The sequence below is a fragment of the Gadus chalcogrammus genome, chromosome 14 (genome assembly GCF_026213295.1).
Source record: "Gadus chalcogrammus isolate NIFS_2021 chromosome 14, NIFS_Gcha_1.0, whole genome shotgun sequence".
NCBI classification, from domain to species: domain Eukaryota; kingdom Metazoa; phylum Chordata; class Actinopteri; order Gadiformes; family Gadidae; genus Gadus; species Gadus chalcogrammus.
This window is the reverse complement of record NC_079425.1, coordinates 22,275,313-22,293,410: the sequence shown is the minus strand read 5'-3', so window position 1 is coordinate 22,293,410 and position 18,098 is coordinate 22,275,313. Positions and strand designations below refer to the sequence as shown.

The 18,098-nt window shown below is 48.9% G+C and overlaps 1 protein-coding gene across 5 annotated transcripts in view; it reads left to right on the top strand.

Moving 5' to 3' along the window:
- The window catches only part of myo5aa (myosin VAa), a 51,975-nt gene that overhangs the window by 22,083 nt on the left and 11,794 nt on the right, over positions 1-18,098 (top strand). For 3 of the 5 annotated variants that reach the window (XM_056607848.1, XM_056607849.1, XM_056607847.1), the window contains 16 exons: positions 480-563; positions 2,466-2,618; positions 3,766-3,863; positions 4,186-4,272; positions 4,480-4,588; positions 5,214-5,425; positions 6,239-6,395; positions 7,108-7,347; positions 8,278-8,526; positions 10,490-10,583; positions 11,362-11,510; positions 12,302-12,439; positions 12,924-13,058; positions 13,680-13,736; positions 14,549-14,776; positions 17,178-17,278. In XM_056607848.1, coding sequence (XP_056463823.1) covers positions 480-563; positions 2,466-2,618; positions 3,766-3,863; positions 4,186-4,272; positions 4,480-4,588; positions 5,214-5,425; positions 6,239-6,395; positions 7,108-7,347; positions 8,278-8,526; positions 10,490-10,583; positions 11,362-11,510; positions 12,302-12,439; positions 12,924-13,058; positions 13,680-13,736; positions 14,549-14,776; positions 17,178-17,278 — 2,291 coding nt within the window. The remainder of the gene's footprint in view (positions 1-479; positions 564-2,465; positions 2,619-3,765; positions 3,864-4,185; positions 4,273-4,479; positions 4,589-5,213; positions 5,426-6,238; positions 6,396-7,107; positions 7,348-8,277; positions 8,527-10,489; positions 10,584-11,361; positions 11,511-12,301; positions 12,440-12,923; positions 13,059-13,679; positions 13,737-14,548; positions 14,777-17,177; positions 17,279-18,098) is intronic. The other 2 variants (XM_056607851.1, XM_056607850.1) reach the window with 1 other exon arrangement.

Below are 18,098 nucleotides of genomic sequence, written 5' to 3'. Positions count from 1 at the left end.
GAAGTCGTGCACGCACTTTACTGTGATTTCGTGCTATAATTTTCCACATCGTCTTTTATAAGTGGAAGTTGGACTTGAGTAGATCCGGACATCTGGAATTGAGAATCAATTTTGCATCGGGGAATGGTTTTGAATGAAGTGTCGATTTTGGATCTAATTGTGATCCCGAAGAATCTAAATCAAATCAAATCGAAGTGTGAGGTACCAAAAGATTTTTACTCTAGTACTCTTTTTCTACTAGTATTGTTATACATTAGCAGCACAAGTGTTCACATGAGGTCAGACTGGCTCAAGTGTGTGTGTGTGTGTATGTACATTCACGTGTGTGAGGGTGTGCACATGTCCATGATCGTGTGTGTGTGTGTGTGTGTGTGTGTGTGTGTGTGTGTGTGTGTGTGTGTGTGTGTGTGTGTGTGTGTGTGTGTGTGTGTGTGTGTGTGTGTGTGTGTGTGTGTGTGTGTGTGTGTGTTTTAACACAGGTGGAGTACCAGTGCGAGGGTTTCCTAGAGAAGAACAAAGACACAGTGAACGAGGAGCAGATAAACGTGTTGAAGGCCAGCAAGGTGAGCGGTACACACACACACACACACACACACACACACACACACACACACACACACACACACACACACACACACACACACACACACACACACACACACACACACACACACACACACACACACACACACACACAGCCCTGGTGTTCACGGACCAGTGGGCATTTTACACGTGTGGTTGATTTCAGTTATTTAATCTGTGAAATAACTTGTACCTTGCAGAGCCTCAGAGCATGCAGCTCACAGGGAGATCAGCTGATGCGAACGCACACACACGCAGAAATAATATGTGTGTTAATAACCTGACGTCACTCTTTTTATTGCCACTTATGTAAAATTATTTTTAAGTCTCATTCAGAGAAGTAGAAGTACCTTCCTACTTGGAATTAATGTGATGTCTTTTGGGCTGATCACATGGTTACCGGTCACATGGTCATAAGGTTGTCTTCCACCCTGCACGGTTCACATGCTCCCTGCCCACCTCAGCCAATCAGCTCGTGACCCCAAAGTCATTCCATGATGCGCTCCAATCCAGGCTCATTGATAGTCTGCCTGATGTCATTTCCTGTCCATCTCAAACCAACTACCCCCTGGCTGTAGTTGGGTTTCCTGTTTTCGTTACTTTGGTGATGGTTCTGATGTGTTTGATTAGTGGTTTCATTATATTTTCTCATCCCTGCTCATCAACATGTCCATGTATCTTCTGTCTGTTGTCTCACCCGTTGTCCATGTATGTGTTTGGTGTTGACCCATCATGACAACCCTTCCCCAACAACAGAAGGTAAACGGGGAACGCCTTCGCGGCCTCCTCCCCCCCCCCCCCCCCCCCGTATCGCTCTCTCTCTCCGTCTCTTCCTCTCCCCTCGACGCACTCTCTTCTTTCTTTTTTCACCTCTGCCAGCACTCTTTTCACTGGTCTGACAGCAGCACTCTCGTGTGTGTGTGTGTGTGTGTGTGTGTGTGTGTGTGTGTGTGTGTGTGTGTGTGTGTGTGTGTGTGTGTGTGTGTGTGTGTGTGTGTGTGTGTGTGTGTGTGTGTGTGTGTGTGTGTGTGAGAAAGAGAGATGCACATGCAAGCGGTGGACTTGGGGATGAAAGGAAAAGTGAAAAGAAAGGAAGCTAGGGAAGAGGACAAAAGGAAGACGGCTTATTTTATTATGGCAGACGCTTTGAGCAAGATGCACTAAAAGAAAGTAGCTTATGAGCGAGCGAGAGAGAGGGAGCAAGAGACACAGCAAGAGAGAGAGAGATAGACTGAGAGGCCGAATGCTCAAAGCTTTGTCTGGCTCTGCCCGGTGAATAGCTAACGACCAACACAGTGCACGCCATTTCCTTGATCTCCATGACAACGCCTTGGTGATTCTAACAAACATATATGAAGGTGGATCATCGCCATATATGCTGATTGCTGTAACATCCTGTTACGTCTTTGTAACCCATTCAATTGCCATTTGAACATTAACCAATGCTGTGGTTTTTGGAAATTAACCGATCATTCATCTAATCAAAAAAGTACTCAATCAATAACTTGGAACCAACCGATGAAACAATTAAGAGTATCAATATAAAGGATGCATAGTGTGAAAGTACCCGTTTAAACGATGTAGCTGTGATGGCTGCGTTCTTGATTTGCAACCTCGGTGCTTTACCGAGGTGTGTATGCAGCATGAAGGACGCATCGCTGCATGTCTGATGAACTGTGACTAGCATTAGCATTGACATAAAAACTACCATTTGATTAGGATTGTTTGAGTTAATGTGAACATTTAGGGATGATTAAAAAACCATCACGTCATCGTTTATAAATCCGTAAGAAGTCAAAGTAAAATGTACAGAATATATAAATCCATTTCACAGAGTCCACTGCTGCCCAGTGTTGAACTGTGTTTTGGGCTGCTGTTCCCAGTTCCCCCTGCTGGTGGAGCTGTTCCAGGACGGGGAGAAGGCGGTCAGTCCGACGGGCCAGCCGCAGGGCGCTGGGGGGCGCACCCGGCTCAGTGTCAAACCCGACAAGGGCCGGACCTCCAGCAGGGAGCACAAGAAGACAGTGGGCTGCCAGGTGAGGGTCCCGGGGCCGGGGGACACGGAGCATCGTTCCTCTACACAGGGCCGGGTCGGAGGCTCCAGCAGGGGGACTCATGGAAGACAGACAGACTGAACCTGGATACTAGTGAAGTTATTCAATTAACAATGCAGTCGATTCATTAAACTGATGGAAGACACTGACAGACAGAACCCAGATACCAGTGATGTTCCTTTATACAGGGCCCAGGGCCTCTACGGATTCTCTTCTTTGCATAGGAAATTTCCTTTCCTATGGAGATGACCCGGAAGTGCTTGGAGGAAAGGTGGTTTGAATTCTAAAAATGCTTAGGAAAGGAGCCTCGATGCTTCCTTTAACCCTCCTTTAGCATAGGTTACTCCTGAGCACCCTTTGCGAAAGGAAAGGAAATAGTGGTATCCAATAATCCTTTACGGCGGCAATATTTAAAGCAACATGCCAACGAAGTTTACCCCATGAGAGACGCGGTAAAGCAGAAGAATAGAAGAGAAGAAAATACAATTGATAATAATTTCATTTATTGCTGGTTAGTAAGCACATAAAACACACCATAAGAAAAGGAAATGCCAACTTCACATTTAAGAAAGACTACTGGGGGCAGTTAATTTCAACACCAACATAAGTTTAGCCTCTTTTTTTTCCACATGTGAATAGGAATTCAAAGTTTCAACGTTTTCCACAAAGGTTAAGGAAAGGAGGCACAAAGGTTGGGGGATTTGACTATTCGTAGAGGCCCCAGGTCTGAGTTTTCAGCAGGTGTACTCATGGGATACAGACAGACTGAACCTGGGTACCAGCAACGTTCCTTTTACGCAGGGCGTTTTACATTTGTTAAATTAACAATGCAGTTGATTGGTTAAACTGATGAAATGAAGACGGTCCAAACCTAGATACCAGCCTGCCTCCTTTATGGAGTGGAGGGTCTGAGACTCAGCTGTTTGACTCATGAAATAAAGACGGACTAATCCAGACGCCAGCAGCCCCTGTGACTGAAATGCTGCCTTCATTTTGTTGACCTTGGCATCCCTACTCTTTCTATTGGCGTCTTTTATGATTCTGGAATGTTATGCGAGCCTTTTTCATGAGCCTTGATGAGGATGAGGGTGCTGATGAAGGTGTTAACGGGACTGCTTCCCTTCTGTAGTTCCGGAACTCTCTTCAGATGCTGATGGACACGCTGAACGCCACGACCCCCCACTACGTCCGCTGCATCAAGCCCAACGACTTCAAGCTGGCCTTCTCGTGAGTGTCACTCGCCCTCACACTCTTTAAAATAATAAATACAAACTAAAATAAGTTAGAATATTTGAATACTTTTATTTATTTTTTAAGAAATGTCTGCATTGAGCCCTGTGTTAGAACTTCAACTGGTTGAGCCTACTTCTAACAGTGTCAGGGGTTAGGGTTGTGTATCCCACCAGGGCCACCCCTGCCAACAGCGTTTACTCGTGATGTTCATAACAACATCATGGGGACATCATGGTGACATCATGGTGACATCATGGGGACATCATGGTGACATCATGGTGACACCATGGTGACATCATGTCCGTCTGTCCTCCAGGTTCGACCCCATGCGGGCCGTCCAGCAGCTCCGCGCCTGTGGAGTCCTGGAGACCATCCGCATCTCCGCAGCTGGCTTCCCCTCCAGGTACGAGGTCCTTACTATACACTAGGACTAGTTATGGTAGAAGGTCCTTACTATTTACTAGGAGGAGTTATTGTGTGTGTGTGTGTGTGTGTGTGTGTGTGTGTGTGTGTGTGTGTGTGTGTGTGTGTGTGTGTGTGTGTGTGTGTGTGTGTGTGTGTGTGTGTGTGTGTGTGTGTGTGTGTGTGTGTGTGTGTGTGTCCCTACCAGGTGGACCTACCAGGAGTTCTACAGCCGTTACCGGGTGCTGATGAAGCAGAAGGACGTCCTCCAGGACAAGAGGCTGACCTGCAGGAATGTTCTGGAATTCCTCGTTCAGGTCTGTGAAAACATCTGATCGACTGTACTTTTTGGTCGATAAATTATATACTTCGGGAAAAAAAAACGATTACTACTAGAATAGGGATACATGCTGTACGTTAAAAATACCCCGAATACTTTTCCTATTATTCAATTCTTCAAAACCAAATTTCAGCATCTTTAAAAAAGTCTGACTTCACACTGTTACGGAAGTAAAGGTTGAGTGCAAAATAGACGTTTTTAACACTTATTGTGGGTTGCGGTGGGCGTGAATCCCCCTGGCTCGGACTTGGATTTTTCTAGTTTAGCAGGTGTAAAACATGCATACATCACCAGCATATTACAGTCTAAAGGCTCAGTTATGGTTCCACGTCTACGCAACGCAATGACCACGCAGACGCTTTGACGCAGTCGTGAACACTTTTTGGTTCTGCGTCTGGTTTTAGTGAGCGGACCAATCACAGCCCTCGCTAGCTGCGTCGCCTCGGACCCAGCACTGGGTCCGCAAGGACGTAATGTAAACCCCCTTGCGTTGCGTTGACGTGGAGCTATAACTCAGCCTTTAAGCAAAGGCAAAAAGATGAAAAAAGCATGATATCACCCCTTTAACCCCTGAACCGCCCCCTGTCCCCCCCCCCCACCAGGACCAGGACAAGTACCAGTTCGGTAAGACCAAGATCTTCTTCCGGGCGGGCCAGGTGGCCTACCTGGAGAAGCTGCGCTCGGACAAGCTGCGAGTGGCGTGTGTCCGCATCCAGAAGACCATCCGCTGCTGGCTGGCCCGCAAGAAGTTCCTCCGCCAGCGCCGCTCGGCCATCACCATCCAGAGGTTCACCCGGGGCTTCCAGGCCCGCTGGTGAGTGGCCCTCCAGACCTGTCAATCATAGTCCGTCGTGATTGTTGGCGTTTGGATTCGTGAGGAACTTTCTGAAACAAGGTTGATTCAAAAGCGTGAACACGGCACTGATGAATAAACACGCACGCACTGATGAATAAACACACACACACACACACACACACACACACACACACACACACACACACACACACACACACACACACACACACACACACACGGGGGTGGGGGTACATGATGATGATTACAGTGGTGGTCGGCTGCGTCACACTGCATGGCAGCAGGTTATTTCCAAAGACTCGTGGTGTTTAGCAGTGCAGCCAAGCTCAGATAAAGAGCAGGGATTCCACAGGGAAGATGAACCCATTGAGCTGCACAGCGCTATTACCACAAGAACACACCAGGCGAAACATTGCTCACTGATTTTCATGGATTATGTTTCGTACATCATTGAAATGCCTGAAGATCATGTGAAAATATTAGATTGTTATTAATTTTCTCCCCTGCCTTCTGCTCCTCTCCTCCTCTCTCCCCTCCCCCCTTCTCTCTCCTCTCTCCCCTCCCCCCTCCTCTCTCCCATCCCCCCTTCTCCTCTCTCCTCCCCTCCCCCCCTCCCGTCCTCTCTCCTCTCCTCTCCCCCTCTCTCTCGTCCCCCCCCCCTCTCCTCTCCCCCCCCCCCCTCTCCTCTCCCTCTCTCTCCTCCCCCCCCCTCTCCTCTCCCCCCCCCTCTCCTCTCTCTCCTCTCCCCCCCCCTCTCCTCTCTCTCCTCTCCCCCCCCTCTCCTCTCTCTCCTCCCCGCTCCCCTCTCCCCAGCCTGGCCAAGTTCATGCGTCGCACCTCGGCAGCCACCACCATCCAGAAGTACCAGAGGATGTGTGTGGCGCGCCGGCGCTACAGACAGAAGCAGGCCGCCGCCCTGGCCATGCAGACCATCCTGAGAGCCTACATGGCCCGGCAGAAGTACCGAACGGTAGGACCTAACACACACACACACACACACACACACACTAACACACACACACACACTAACACAGACACTGACTCAGACACATGCACATGCACACTCACTCACACACACACGACTCCTTTTCTTATTCACACACACAAAAGAATCACACACACACACAGACACTCACTCAGACACTCACTCAGACACACACGTCTCATATACTCATTCACACACGCATAAAATACTCACTAATCACACACAGACACTGACTCACTCACTCATTCACAAGCACACAGGACTCTCTCACACACAGACACTTACACTCAAGAACACATGCAACACCTACCCCTCTTGCCCACTGCATCCGTCAACGGACGGATCCCATTGACTTTGAATTGGGCGGAGCCTTAATGCATTGTGGGTCCATCCGTTCCTTTGGATCTGTCGGCTCCGTCGAGAAAGTAGAACGATTTTAAACTTTTCCGGCAGCGACGGATCCGTCATCCAATCAGATCGCTTATGCTCGGGCTTGGCTGACGGATGCCTCTTGAAAGACCACTCGCCCCTCCGTCAGCCACGCCTTCCGTCATCCGTTGACGGACGGTGCAGTGGGTAGACGGCTTTAGAGTCTCTCACTGCAACACAGACACTCACGCACACACACTAACACATGCATCCCCCCCTCCCTCCCTCCCTCCCTCACTCCGTCCCCCTGTCCCCGTCCCTCTGCCAGCTGCTACGGGAGAGCAAGGCGGTGGTGATCCAGAAGCACGCCCGCGGCCTGTTGGCGCGCCGCCGCTTCAAGCGCTGCCTGCGGGCCATCGTGTACCTGCAGTGCTGCCTGCGCCGGATGCGCGCCCGCTGGGAGCTGAAGAAGCTGAAGATCGAGGCGCGCTCCGTGGAGCACTTCAAGAAGCTCAACATCGGCATGGAGAACAAGATCATGCAGCTGCAGCGCCGCATCGACGAGCAGGTGAGGAGTGGCCGTGAGACGGGGGGGGTTGAGGGAGGCATGGGTTCCACTCACGACCGCACAACCTCCAGTCTGTGCAGAGTACCATGTACAAGGCTAGCGAGACACACCGGTACGGCAGAGCACCAGAAAAGCTACACACTAGTACACACAATGTACACATTACACAGACCAGGATACACATTTAGAGCATTGACGGACAGTATTTGGGTGTTCATGAATATCAAAATAATCTCCCTGAATAATCCCTCTCGACGAGCTGGCTGTCGCCCTGCATGCTTGACTCTGCCGTCGGTGTGTGGATGGTTGAATGAATGGGTGAATGTCAGGCAATTTTGTAAAGCACTATATAAATAGAGTGGCAAAGTCACGCCCCTTCCGGTAGAGCCCACTGGACCTATGAGATCGGAAAATATGAATGGGTTTCAATGGAGAGAAAGTAATTATTTTCTGTTTCCAGTCTTTATATGCCCTGGATTACACATATGTTGATTGTGGATTTTTCATGCAAAGAAAAGAGTTTCAGTTATGCCAATGGGGAGATTGTCATCTTGTCCGCGCCAGTCGCAGGGAGCGTGACGGCACATACGAGACGTGTAGTCTTTCTCATTGTGTTTTCTCTACAGCCTTTAAGCACAATAAACGGTCAAACTCTTGAGATGAAAAATTATCTTCTAAATCCACAAACAATATATGTGTAATATGTCCAGGGCATATAAATACTGGGACCAGAAGATAATTACTTCCTCTCCATTGAAACCCATTCATATTTTTCGATCTCATAAGTCCCATGTGGGTCTACCGGAAGGGGTATGACTTTGCCACTCTGTGCAGTCCATTTACCATCACAAAAGCAAGGCTGATTAGCTGACACTGCTATATGGCGAGCGTTCTCTCACTCCTCCTCTTCCTCCTCCTCCTCCTCCCCAGAACAACAACCACCGTGCCACCGTGGACAAGCTGGCGACGCTGGAGGCCGGCCACGCGGCGGACAGCGAGCGCATGCGCGTCGAGGTGACGCGGCTCCGCGGCGTCGAGGAGGACGCCCGCAACAACGCCAACCGGGCCAACAGCCTGCAGGGGGAGCTGGAGAGGCTGAAGAAGGAGCTGGCCACCACGCAGAAGGAGAAGAAGACCATCGAGGACTGGGCCACCAAGTACCGCGACGAGATGGAGAAGGTGAGCGCTCGGCAGCCAATCGGATCCATCTCCGGCTCATCTCTTCTAACACTCGCAGCGAGATGGGCAGTTGTTAATCAGTTATAACATATATAATGGCATAAATATTACAGATGTTTAAAGGTGTAACATTATATCACCGGGTGTGAGTGTGATTGGCCGTTACAAGCTGTTTTGAAAATCGGACTCTTCTGACATCCCAAGTGGGCGTGTCCACCTAGATGTATGACGTCATACATCTAGGTGGACACGCCCACTTGTGATGTCAGAAGAGGCAGATTTTCAAAACGGCTTGTAACGGCCAATCACACTCACACCTGGTGGTATAATATTGACCTCATATATATTCACCTCTTAATACCGCAAGAAATCATTGTCAGTATGATATTGGATATAGGACTAACAATATATTCTCACATTTAAAATATTTATTTATTCACATTGTGATGCATTTGACCTTCTATTCTCCTGATAATGATTTGGATTAGTCTGTGTTCTTGTTATGTTTGACGTGCAACCCAGTCAGCCGTTCCCTCCTTTCTCTGAATGGTACAGTCCTTGGATAACCCCTCTAGGTGCTCTTAGGTTCATAAGGCCCTCCCTGAGCTGACAGCCACATCAGCAGAGCTAGTTTCCCCTTCCCCGTAGGTGTCCTTCCTCTAAATCCTCTCTCCCTCACCCTCTCATCTCTAAAATGGCTCCCATGTAAGTCCCCCCTTTTGGAGTCCCAGACAAGCTAGCCAGTTAGCCTAGCGTGAACCCTTAACCCCAGACACTACTCTTCCTGAGGCTAAATCCAGAGCATCACATCCCTCAGCTCCTCCTAGATACAGACTCTAGCCTCTTACTATCCACTCTTACACCAGGCGACAACAGCTGTTCCCCTGAACCGGGAGCCAGGGAGACGCTGGGGCTCAGGGGGCTGCCGTGGGCCCCACAGGGGCCCGTGTTGCCCTGGTTCAGGTGAGCTTAGGGAGCTAGCTAGAGTAGTGGAGCTGCGCACACACAGCAGTGCTCTTGGTGTGTGAGTAGACGAGATGGATGAGTACAGTAGAGCAGTGTCCTAGAGAAAGCGTTGGTCTTCTTCTGTATTTGTTTGAGAATACAAGTGAGGTTCCAAATAAATAGTATATCCACAAGGGAGAAGTAGTATTTTCACAAACTTTCTGTTATGATCTGACCTACCGAACTCGCTATTAACCTGGGTAGACAGCCCGTAACCTAAGTGTGTCCCCACGTGGTGTGGTGAACTTGAGTTATTGTTCCTAATCGTTCCCTGGGTGAGTGTAGTCTAACCTATCTAGGGGGTTAGGAGCGAGGTACTCACCACAGGTCCACAGCCACCGTAGGGGAACAGCTCGTGCGTTGATCAGTCTTTTCGTTCACCGTGTATATATCCCAAAAGTGTTCTCTCAGTCGCCGAGCAATGTGTGTCCATCAGGTCACTCTCTTTCACCCCGAATCTAATTTCCAGCCCCTCCACTCAGTCTCACAACCCTGAGTCTCTTGCCCACACAGCTATTGCTACTTAACTGTGATGAGCACCTCAACAGCGCCCCCTCTGTGTGACGTCAGTACTGACCCAAACCCTAAGCACATGCAACCCTACCGTAACACCTTCTCTCTGTGCTGTTTTAGGGTATTATAATATCTAAGTCAATGACTTAAGTGGTTCTTGGGGCTCTAGGCCATGTGAAGGTTATTAAGCGGGCCCACCCCTTCTACCTCACACTTGCATACACTTGCAATAGCATCTGTCCATAAATTCCATTGCTGGAATACTTTAGTCTCTTTCATTCCCTGGATTTGATATCTAATTGGTCCTACTGCCTAATTCAACATCCATGTTGTTCCTTCCTCCCCTTAACTCATATTGCCTTTGATTTTGTGTGTGTGTCTGTGTGTGTGTGTGTGTGTGTGTGTGTGTGTGTGTGTGCGTGTGCGTGTGCGTGTGCATGCTCAGATGGTCTCCGAGCTGAAGTCTCAGAATGGATTGCTGAAGTCGGAGAAGGACGACTTGAACAGGATGATTCAGGAACAGCGTCAACAGATGACGGGTAACTTGGCACCATTGAACAAATTTGCCCAATCAGAGCAATCGTTCCAACGCTGATGCGGGGGGAATTTCCTCCGGAAGCGGCCGATTGGTTGGCCCACTGCATTGCGCAGGGGGCCAGCAGCACTGGCGGTTGTCTTCCAAACCCCCTAGTACATCATAAACCGTACCGTCAGAACAGGAGCCCTCCGTATAGATGGTTTGTACGAATGGCTTGACATCAGCAGTATTCTCAAATTGCATAAGAAGAGGCAATGTTATGGTCCAGACTTATAGCCATTTTGTTATTTTTATAGCTTATAGCTTGTTATTTTACCTTTCACAGACTCCTATCGACTCCCGGTCGAGAAGTAGCGTTCTCGTAGTGTGATCCGATGCAGTAAACGGTCGGGTCCAAGACTCTGTTGTACTCTAAGGGCTCAGTTATGGTTCCACGTCGACGCAACGCAATGACCACGCAGACGCTTCGACGCAGACGTGTCTGGTGTCAGTGAGTGGACCAATCACAGCCTCTGCAGCTTCGTCGCCTCGACGCAAGGATTACATTTTTAGGGAGGCGCTTGAGTCAGGCCCTTACGGTGGACGCCAGGAGGGTCAGCAAAGACCTAACGGGTCCGTAAGCCCCTTTGCGGTGCGTCGACGTGGAGCCATAATCAGCCCTCAACCCTGCGGGACCGGCAGAATCTCTCGAATCAGTCGGTGCTTTTCAGGCCACGTTGACCTCCTGTTCCCGTCCCATCCTGCGGGGCTTTTTCATGCTCGTCTTTGTCCTCCTGCAGAGCAAATGGCGCGAGCGATAGCGGAGGAGACGCAGCAGCTGGAGACGGACCTGAACGAGGAGCGCTCCCGCTACCAGAACCTCCTGACGGAGCACCTGCGCCTCGAGGAGAAGCACGACGACCTCAAGGAGGAGATGGCTCTGTCCTCGGTAAGGGGGAGGAGGGGGTGGCTCTCATCATAAGGGTGGGGAGGAGATGGCCCTCATCATAAGGGTGGGGAGGAGGTGGCCCTCATCATAAGGGGGAGGAGGTGGCCCCCTCATCATAAGGGTGAGGAGGAGGTGGCCCCCTCGTCATAAGGGTGAGGAGGAGGTGGCCCCCTCGTCATAAGGGTGAGGAGGAGGTGGCCCCCTCATCATAAGGGTGAGGAGGAGGTGGCCCTCATCATAAGGGTGAGGAGGAGGTGGTCCCCTCATCATAAGGGTGAGGAGGAGGTGGCCCTCATCATAAGGGTGAGGAGGAGGTGGCCCCCTCATCATAAGGGTGAGGAGGAGGTGGCCCTCATCATAAGGGTGAGGAGGAGGTGGCCCCCTCATCATAAGGATGAGGAGGAGGTGGCCCCCTCATCATAAGGGTGAGGAGGAGGTGGCCCTCATCATAAGGGTGAGGAGGAGTCGTCTCTCTCCTCAGTAAGGGTGAGGAAGAGGTGTCTCTCTCCTCAGTAAGGGTGAGGAGGAGGTGTCTCTCGGCTAAAAGCCATCAATAAAAGGGTCAGTGGACAGCCAATCAGTGGACAGCCAATCAGAGGCAAATATCTACACCAAGCTGTTGTATTTAGTATTTGTGGTTGAATAAATAGCTAAACCTTAATTTATACCACACAAGAGTAAAGACACAATATATATATAAAGGTTATAGGTCACACGTTTACGTCATGAGTGACTGCATTCGGAGGACCTGACATCGATTGGTCACTTTTTTTGGCTCCTCTCCCTTTCAGAACACCAGCAGGCCCGGCCACAGAAGAACAGACTCCACCCACAGCAGCAACGAATCAGAATACACCTACAACTCCGAGTACGCCGAGGTGGACGAAGGCTCCCGCGTCTCGGAGGTAGACGGCGGGCGGGCTCACATGGTAGGAGTGGGCGGGGTCACGTGGTACACGCTGGTGAAGGTGGATGCTGGAACGTCACAGGTCCCTTCCGATTGGCTGAAGCTTGTTTTAACCAACCAGGCGGTTCAAATAAGCTTCGACCATCATACCTGACATATCATACCACCAGGTGTGAGTGTGTTTAGCCGTTAATAGTCGTTTTTGAAAATCTTCCTCTTCTGACATGACAAGTGGGTGTGTCCACCTAGACGTGTGCTTGATAGATCAGTCTACCAGCCTACCCAGTGGACTGTAGAAAACGTTGCTCATCTTTCAGAAGAGGCAGATTTTCAAAAGCGGCTTGTAACAGCTAATCCCACTCCCACCTGGTGGTATAATATGTCACCTTTTAAAATAACATTGTGACTTCTCAAAGAAAAAATCACAAAATAAATGCATATCAATGAAGACCGTTGTGCATCTAGAGGGCTGTGTTTGATGATGCGTGTCTGCTACCGGTGTCCAGGACTCGGGCCGTGGCATGGACACCAACCTGACCCTGAAGCTGCAGAAGCGTCTGGGGGAGCTGGAGCAGGACAAGCAGCAGCTCCGCGACGAGCTGGAGAACAAGGAGGAGCTGTTCCAGCGGGCTAGAGCCCGGGTACGGACATTCACTGCTAAACACACCGCCACTGGAGAGTACCATGGAACAGGACAAGTACATACTGGTACTCCCACTGGTACACACACTGCTACTGCAGAGTACCATGGAACGGGACAACTGCACACTAGTACTCCCACTGGTACACACTGGTACTGCAGAGTACCATGTACCAGGACAGATACACACAAGTACACAGACACTAGTACTGCAAAGTACCAAGGACCAGGACAGATACACACTGGTACTACAGTGTACCATGAACCAGGACAGATACACACTAATATGCACACTGGCAATGCAGAGTACCATGTCACAGGACAGCTACACACTACAACACAGACTACACATGAGTAATGCAGTACCATACTCGAGTGATACTCACTTTTACCGCAATATCAAACTCGATATGTACATTAAATGTGTACTGGCACACAGTACTACTGCAGTACTGGGCTGGATCCACGTTCAGAGCCTGGACAGAATCAAACTTGCACAACAATTCAAGGATGGGAGTCATGCTCTGAAAAATCTCGATATTGATTTATAAGCAGTGCTGATACTCTTTAGAAGAGAAAGTTCCTCATGCACGTAGGTCCATTTTGTTCTTCCCCTTTCCAGGACGACGTGGAGCATAAGAAGGCTCGCGGAGCCGAGCTGGAGTACGAATCCCTCAAGGTGAGACGAGGAACAAGCTCAGAGTTCAGCCAATGGGGGCAGACATGGAGCTGGAGGGGAAACCGAGCGCTGAGTGGGACACACGGGCATGATCACATAGCAGTATCCCATCACATGGGATTATGCTTTTGGCAGAGTGGTGTCGACCTTTGTCTCCCCTTGCCCAATGTTCTGCTGAACAGACTCCACACAGCAACCCAATCGATGTGTGATTTTATACCTCGGCTATGCCCAGGGATCTCCTATGAGTTGCCAGCATGTCACCAATACGTTTAAAAGCCTTTATATTACTGTTGGCTGTGATTTTATATAATATTTAAAAAAGTGTTCCTTAATCACGGTGATTCTGAGACATTGTTGTTGGCTGATGCTAGCTGCCTTTGCCAGTGCACCTTTGGAAAAACAGATTTTCTCTGGTTAAAGAGGATATGATGACCTTCCATTCAACCATCTCCTCTCCTCCTCCTCCTCCTCCTCATCCTCCTCCTTATCCTGCTGTTCTTCCTCCTCCTCCTCTCAATACTCCTTCTGTTTCTCCTCCTCATGCCCCTGCTGTTCCTCCTCCTCCTCCTCATACTCCTTCCCCTCCTCCTCCTCCTCCTCCTCCTCCTCATGCTCCTCCTCCTCCTCCTCCTCCTCATGCCCCTTCTGTTCCTCCTCCTCCTCCTTCTGTTCCTCCTTCTGTTTCTCCTCCTCCTCCTCCTCCTCATGCCCCTTCTGTTCCTCCTCCTCCTCCTCCTCCTCCTCCTCTCAATGCTCCTTCTGTTTCTCGTCCTCCTCATGCCCCTGCTGTTCCTCCTCCTCCTCCTCAGCGCCAGGAGCTAGAGTCGGAGAACAAGAAGCTGAAGCACAACCTGGCGGAGATGAGGCAGAGCCTCCTGGGTAACCAGGCCACGGGGGCCGGGGCCCCGGGCTCCCCGGCCTACAAGGTGCTGCTGGATCAGCTCAACTCCTCCTCCGAGGAGCTGGACGTCCGCAAGGAGGAGGTGCTGATCCTGCGCTCCCAGCTGGTCAGCCAGAAGGAGGCCACGCATCACAAGGTACATACATGGTGCCTCTTCCTTGTTCCAGCTCCTAGCTCCTTGTTCCAGCTCCTAGCTCCTTGTTCCAGCTCCTAGCTCCTTGTTCTAGCTCCTAGCTCCTTGTTTTAGCTCCTAGCTCCTTGTTCTAGCTCCTAGCTCCTTGTTCTAGCTCCTAGCTCCTTGTTCTAGCACCTAGCTCCTTGTTTTAGCTCCTAGCTCCTTGTTTTAGCTCCTAGCTCCTTGTTCTAGCTCCTAGCTGCTTGTTTTAGCGACTCGTGCATGTTCCTTGCGTCGGTTCCTTGCCTCACCTCCTTATGTCACTTCCTTGTTTCTCCTCCTTGTTTTAATATGGTGTGGTGATACAGTAGACAGAGGATTTCATGAAGCTGGTGTCCCAGGTTGGACACCGGCCCCTTCACATCTGCCCCTACTGTAGACTAGAAAGTACTTAGACTTGATATTGACAACGATTTTAGTTAACTTGGTTGATTGGTCAATTTTTGGGCAGAATTTACTTTTTAGTGTAACTACTACACTAAGTACTTCTTCTCCTAACCCAAGATAAATTAAGGGAAGTGAAAAGTAGCTCGGTAGTCTAACTACTTCCCTCTCTGCACATGTGATGTGAAAGGTCAAATGTGCAAAGCCCTCTGTGTTTCTGTTTCCCATCTTTTTTTTTGTCTTGTCTCCCTCTCACTCCCTCCCTCCCTCTCTCTCCTGCCACGCATCTCGTCAGGATGAGAAGGTACGCCTCCCCACAGCCATCACACATGTCCCATCACTGCCTGTGCTCCCTCTTGCTAAGGTAGTGTGTTGGATATTAGCTACGAGCTCGCCGGTTAAACTGCAGTCCTTTGACCCTCGAGCAAAGTCGATAGTAAAACGTTTTTCTTCCTCTTTATTGAGGGATTAAAGATACCAGAGCGAAATCCAACGTAGTTTGGGTGTAAAACTACAGAAAGTTTTGGTGTGTTTTTTTTCCAGGGTGAATTTGAAAGCTTACATGTTGTTGTAAGGATACTGATAGTTAAGTGACATGATTTAAATTGCTTTACACTAATTATTTTATTAGCAAAGGTGAAGTCTTGGGAGTGGTTTATAATCCCACTCAAACCGGTATGGTTTCATCATGGATGTAATACAGGAATACATCCTCTTAGATCGCCTTCATTTCAACCGGAGATGTGACCCGGCCCTTTTGAACACGTCGGTAGAGTTTAACGCGTGCATTAGCATTGATAATGCATTGGTAAAGGAAGCATAAGATGGTTAATGTTACAGTCATGGGAGAGAATAAACTGCCTGCAGACAGCAGAGTGTGTATAGACTGTTTGCTGGCTGTTCACATAAGTGCATTGAGACATGCATAATAATGAGCATGTTTCCATTGATAAACATCAGGAAAAGCACTGTTCATGGCATTTTCCACCGAAATGTGTGTTTGAGATTATCTGACATATGCGATTATCCAAGTTTAGAAAAAACTATTTTTACACTTCTTGCTTCATAATACATTGATTTATTCCCTGACCATTTGTTTCTTTTGCTTTTACCGAGCTGTTATATAACCACGTGGGGAATTTTTACAGTCGTTGGTTAAATAATTATATCCTTCTGTTTGAATACGTCGTCAGGCTTGTGTGCGTGTAAGAGCAATATAAAGGCAGTTCCACGAAGAATGGGAACAAACCCAGTCGATAAGGCACTTGTTTCAAAGCAGGGCTACTGCGTAGGCGGGCACTTTTGTCTACTTTTGAAGTAAGTGTAATTGTTAGAAGACATCGCAGAGTGAACCCGCTCTGAGTTGGAGTTCCGCGTGGAGCCGGCGGGTCGGTGTTTGTTCTAGAAGCACTGAAGTACACGACAAAGCATAAATCAGAATCAGAATCAGGGTTGCATATATTAATACATTCTTATTGTACAAGTACACAAGATGAAAAAGTGTAGGCTTGGTACCTCAACAGCCACATAGCAGCAACAATACAATATAAAGTAAATGGATAAGTAAAAATACGTAGTTATACGTAATAGTTAAATAGTTAAAAAATGAAGCAAAAAGTAAAAAATGTAAGATGAAGACGAGTACGCCCTCAGCCTTATCCTGTCGAGTAATATGCGTTTAACCAATATTTCTTTGGTCGAACAAATCTGGCTTTTTTTAAGGCTATGCATGGATCCGATTTATGCGTTTATCCAACGTTAGTCGTAGTATTTGTGTGAGTTGTTGATGGCATGTTTGTACTGCATTATAAACCCGCCTGCTCTACGTTGGCGTTCCTTGCGGCTATGCAGTAGTCGTTAATATGACCCATCAATGGTCCTCTCAAACACCTCTGGTTGGCACTCATCATTTCCTGATTTCATGTTTGTTTTTTCCCCCCCTCTCCTCTCTTTCTCTCCCCTATCCCCCCCTCTCTAGGAGACCATGACAGAACCTACTCACCATGTGGTGGATGTGTCCAAGCTGAAAGACACTGACGAAATCAAGCAGGCTTACGTTGGCCTCAAAGATACGAACAGGTGCTGTAGTACTGTAGGATCAGCTGTCCCCACTACATCCTATTACATAGGGATTTATACTATAGTCATGCTAAAGCTAGCAAGGAGGGCAACATTGCTATGGCTATGCTTTAGTTACCATAGCGGGCTATATTGCTATAGCCAAACTTTATTTAGCATAGAGGGCTATATGGCTATCGCTGAACTATATTTAGAATAGAGGTATATTTAGCATGCTATATTTAGCGTAAAGTGCTTTAATGCTATAGCTCTGCTATATTTCAAATTCTGGGCTATACTGCTGTAGAATGCTATATTTAGCATAGAGGGCTATATTGCTATAGCTCTGCTTGAGTTTATCACAGAGGGCTATATTGCTATAGCTCTGCTTGAGTTTATCACAGAGGGCTATATTGCTATCGCTATGCTTTATTTAGCATAGAGGGCTATACTGCTATAGTTATGCTATATTCATCACTGTGGGGGGGTAACTGCTATCGCTCTGCTAGGTTTAGCATAGAGGGCTGTATTGATATATCTATGCTATCCTTAGCTTAGAGGTCCGAGCCAGACGCTCCAGAAGCAACCTGCTGTCACCTGTCTCATATGCTCTGGTGGTGCTGTCTCGGCTGTGATGACCTAACGTGTGTCGGTGTGTGTGTCTGTGAGCGTCGGTGAAGCCCTGTCTCTGCCCTGTGCTGCAGATCCCCCAGGTTCATGCGTGGGCCGATGGAGGCCAATGAGCTCCTGAGTAGGCTGAGGTAACCAATCAGCAGCAGCAGCCGCTACCGAGGCCCCCGCCCAGAGACCGAGACGGCCCGTGCATGGCCTGGCTGAGCGG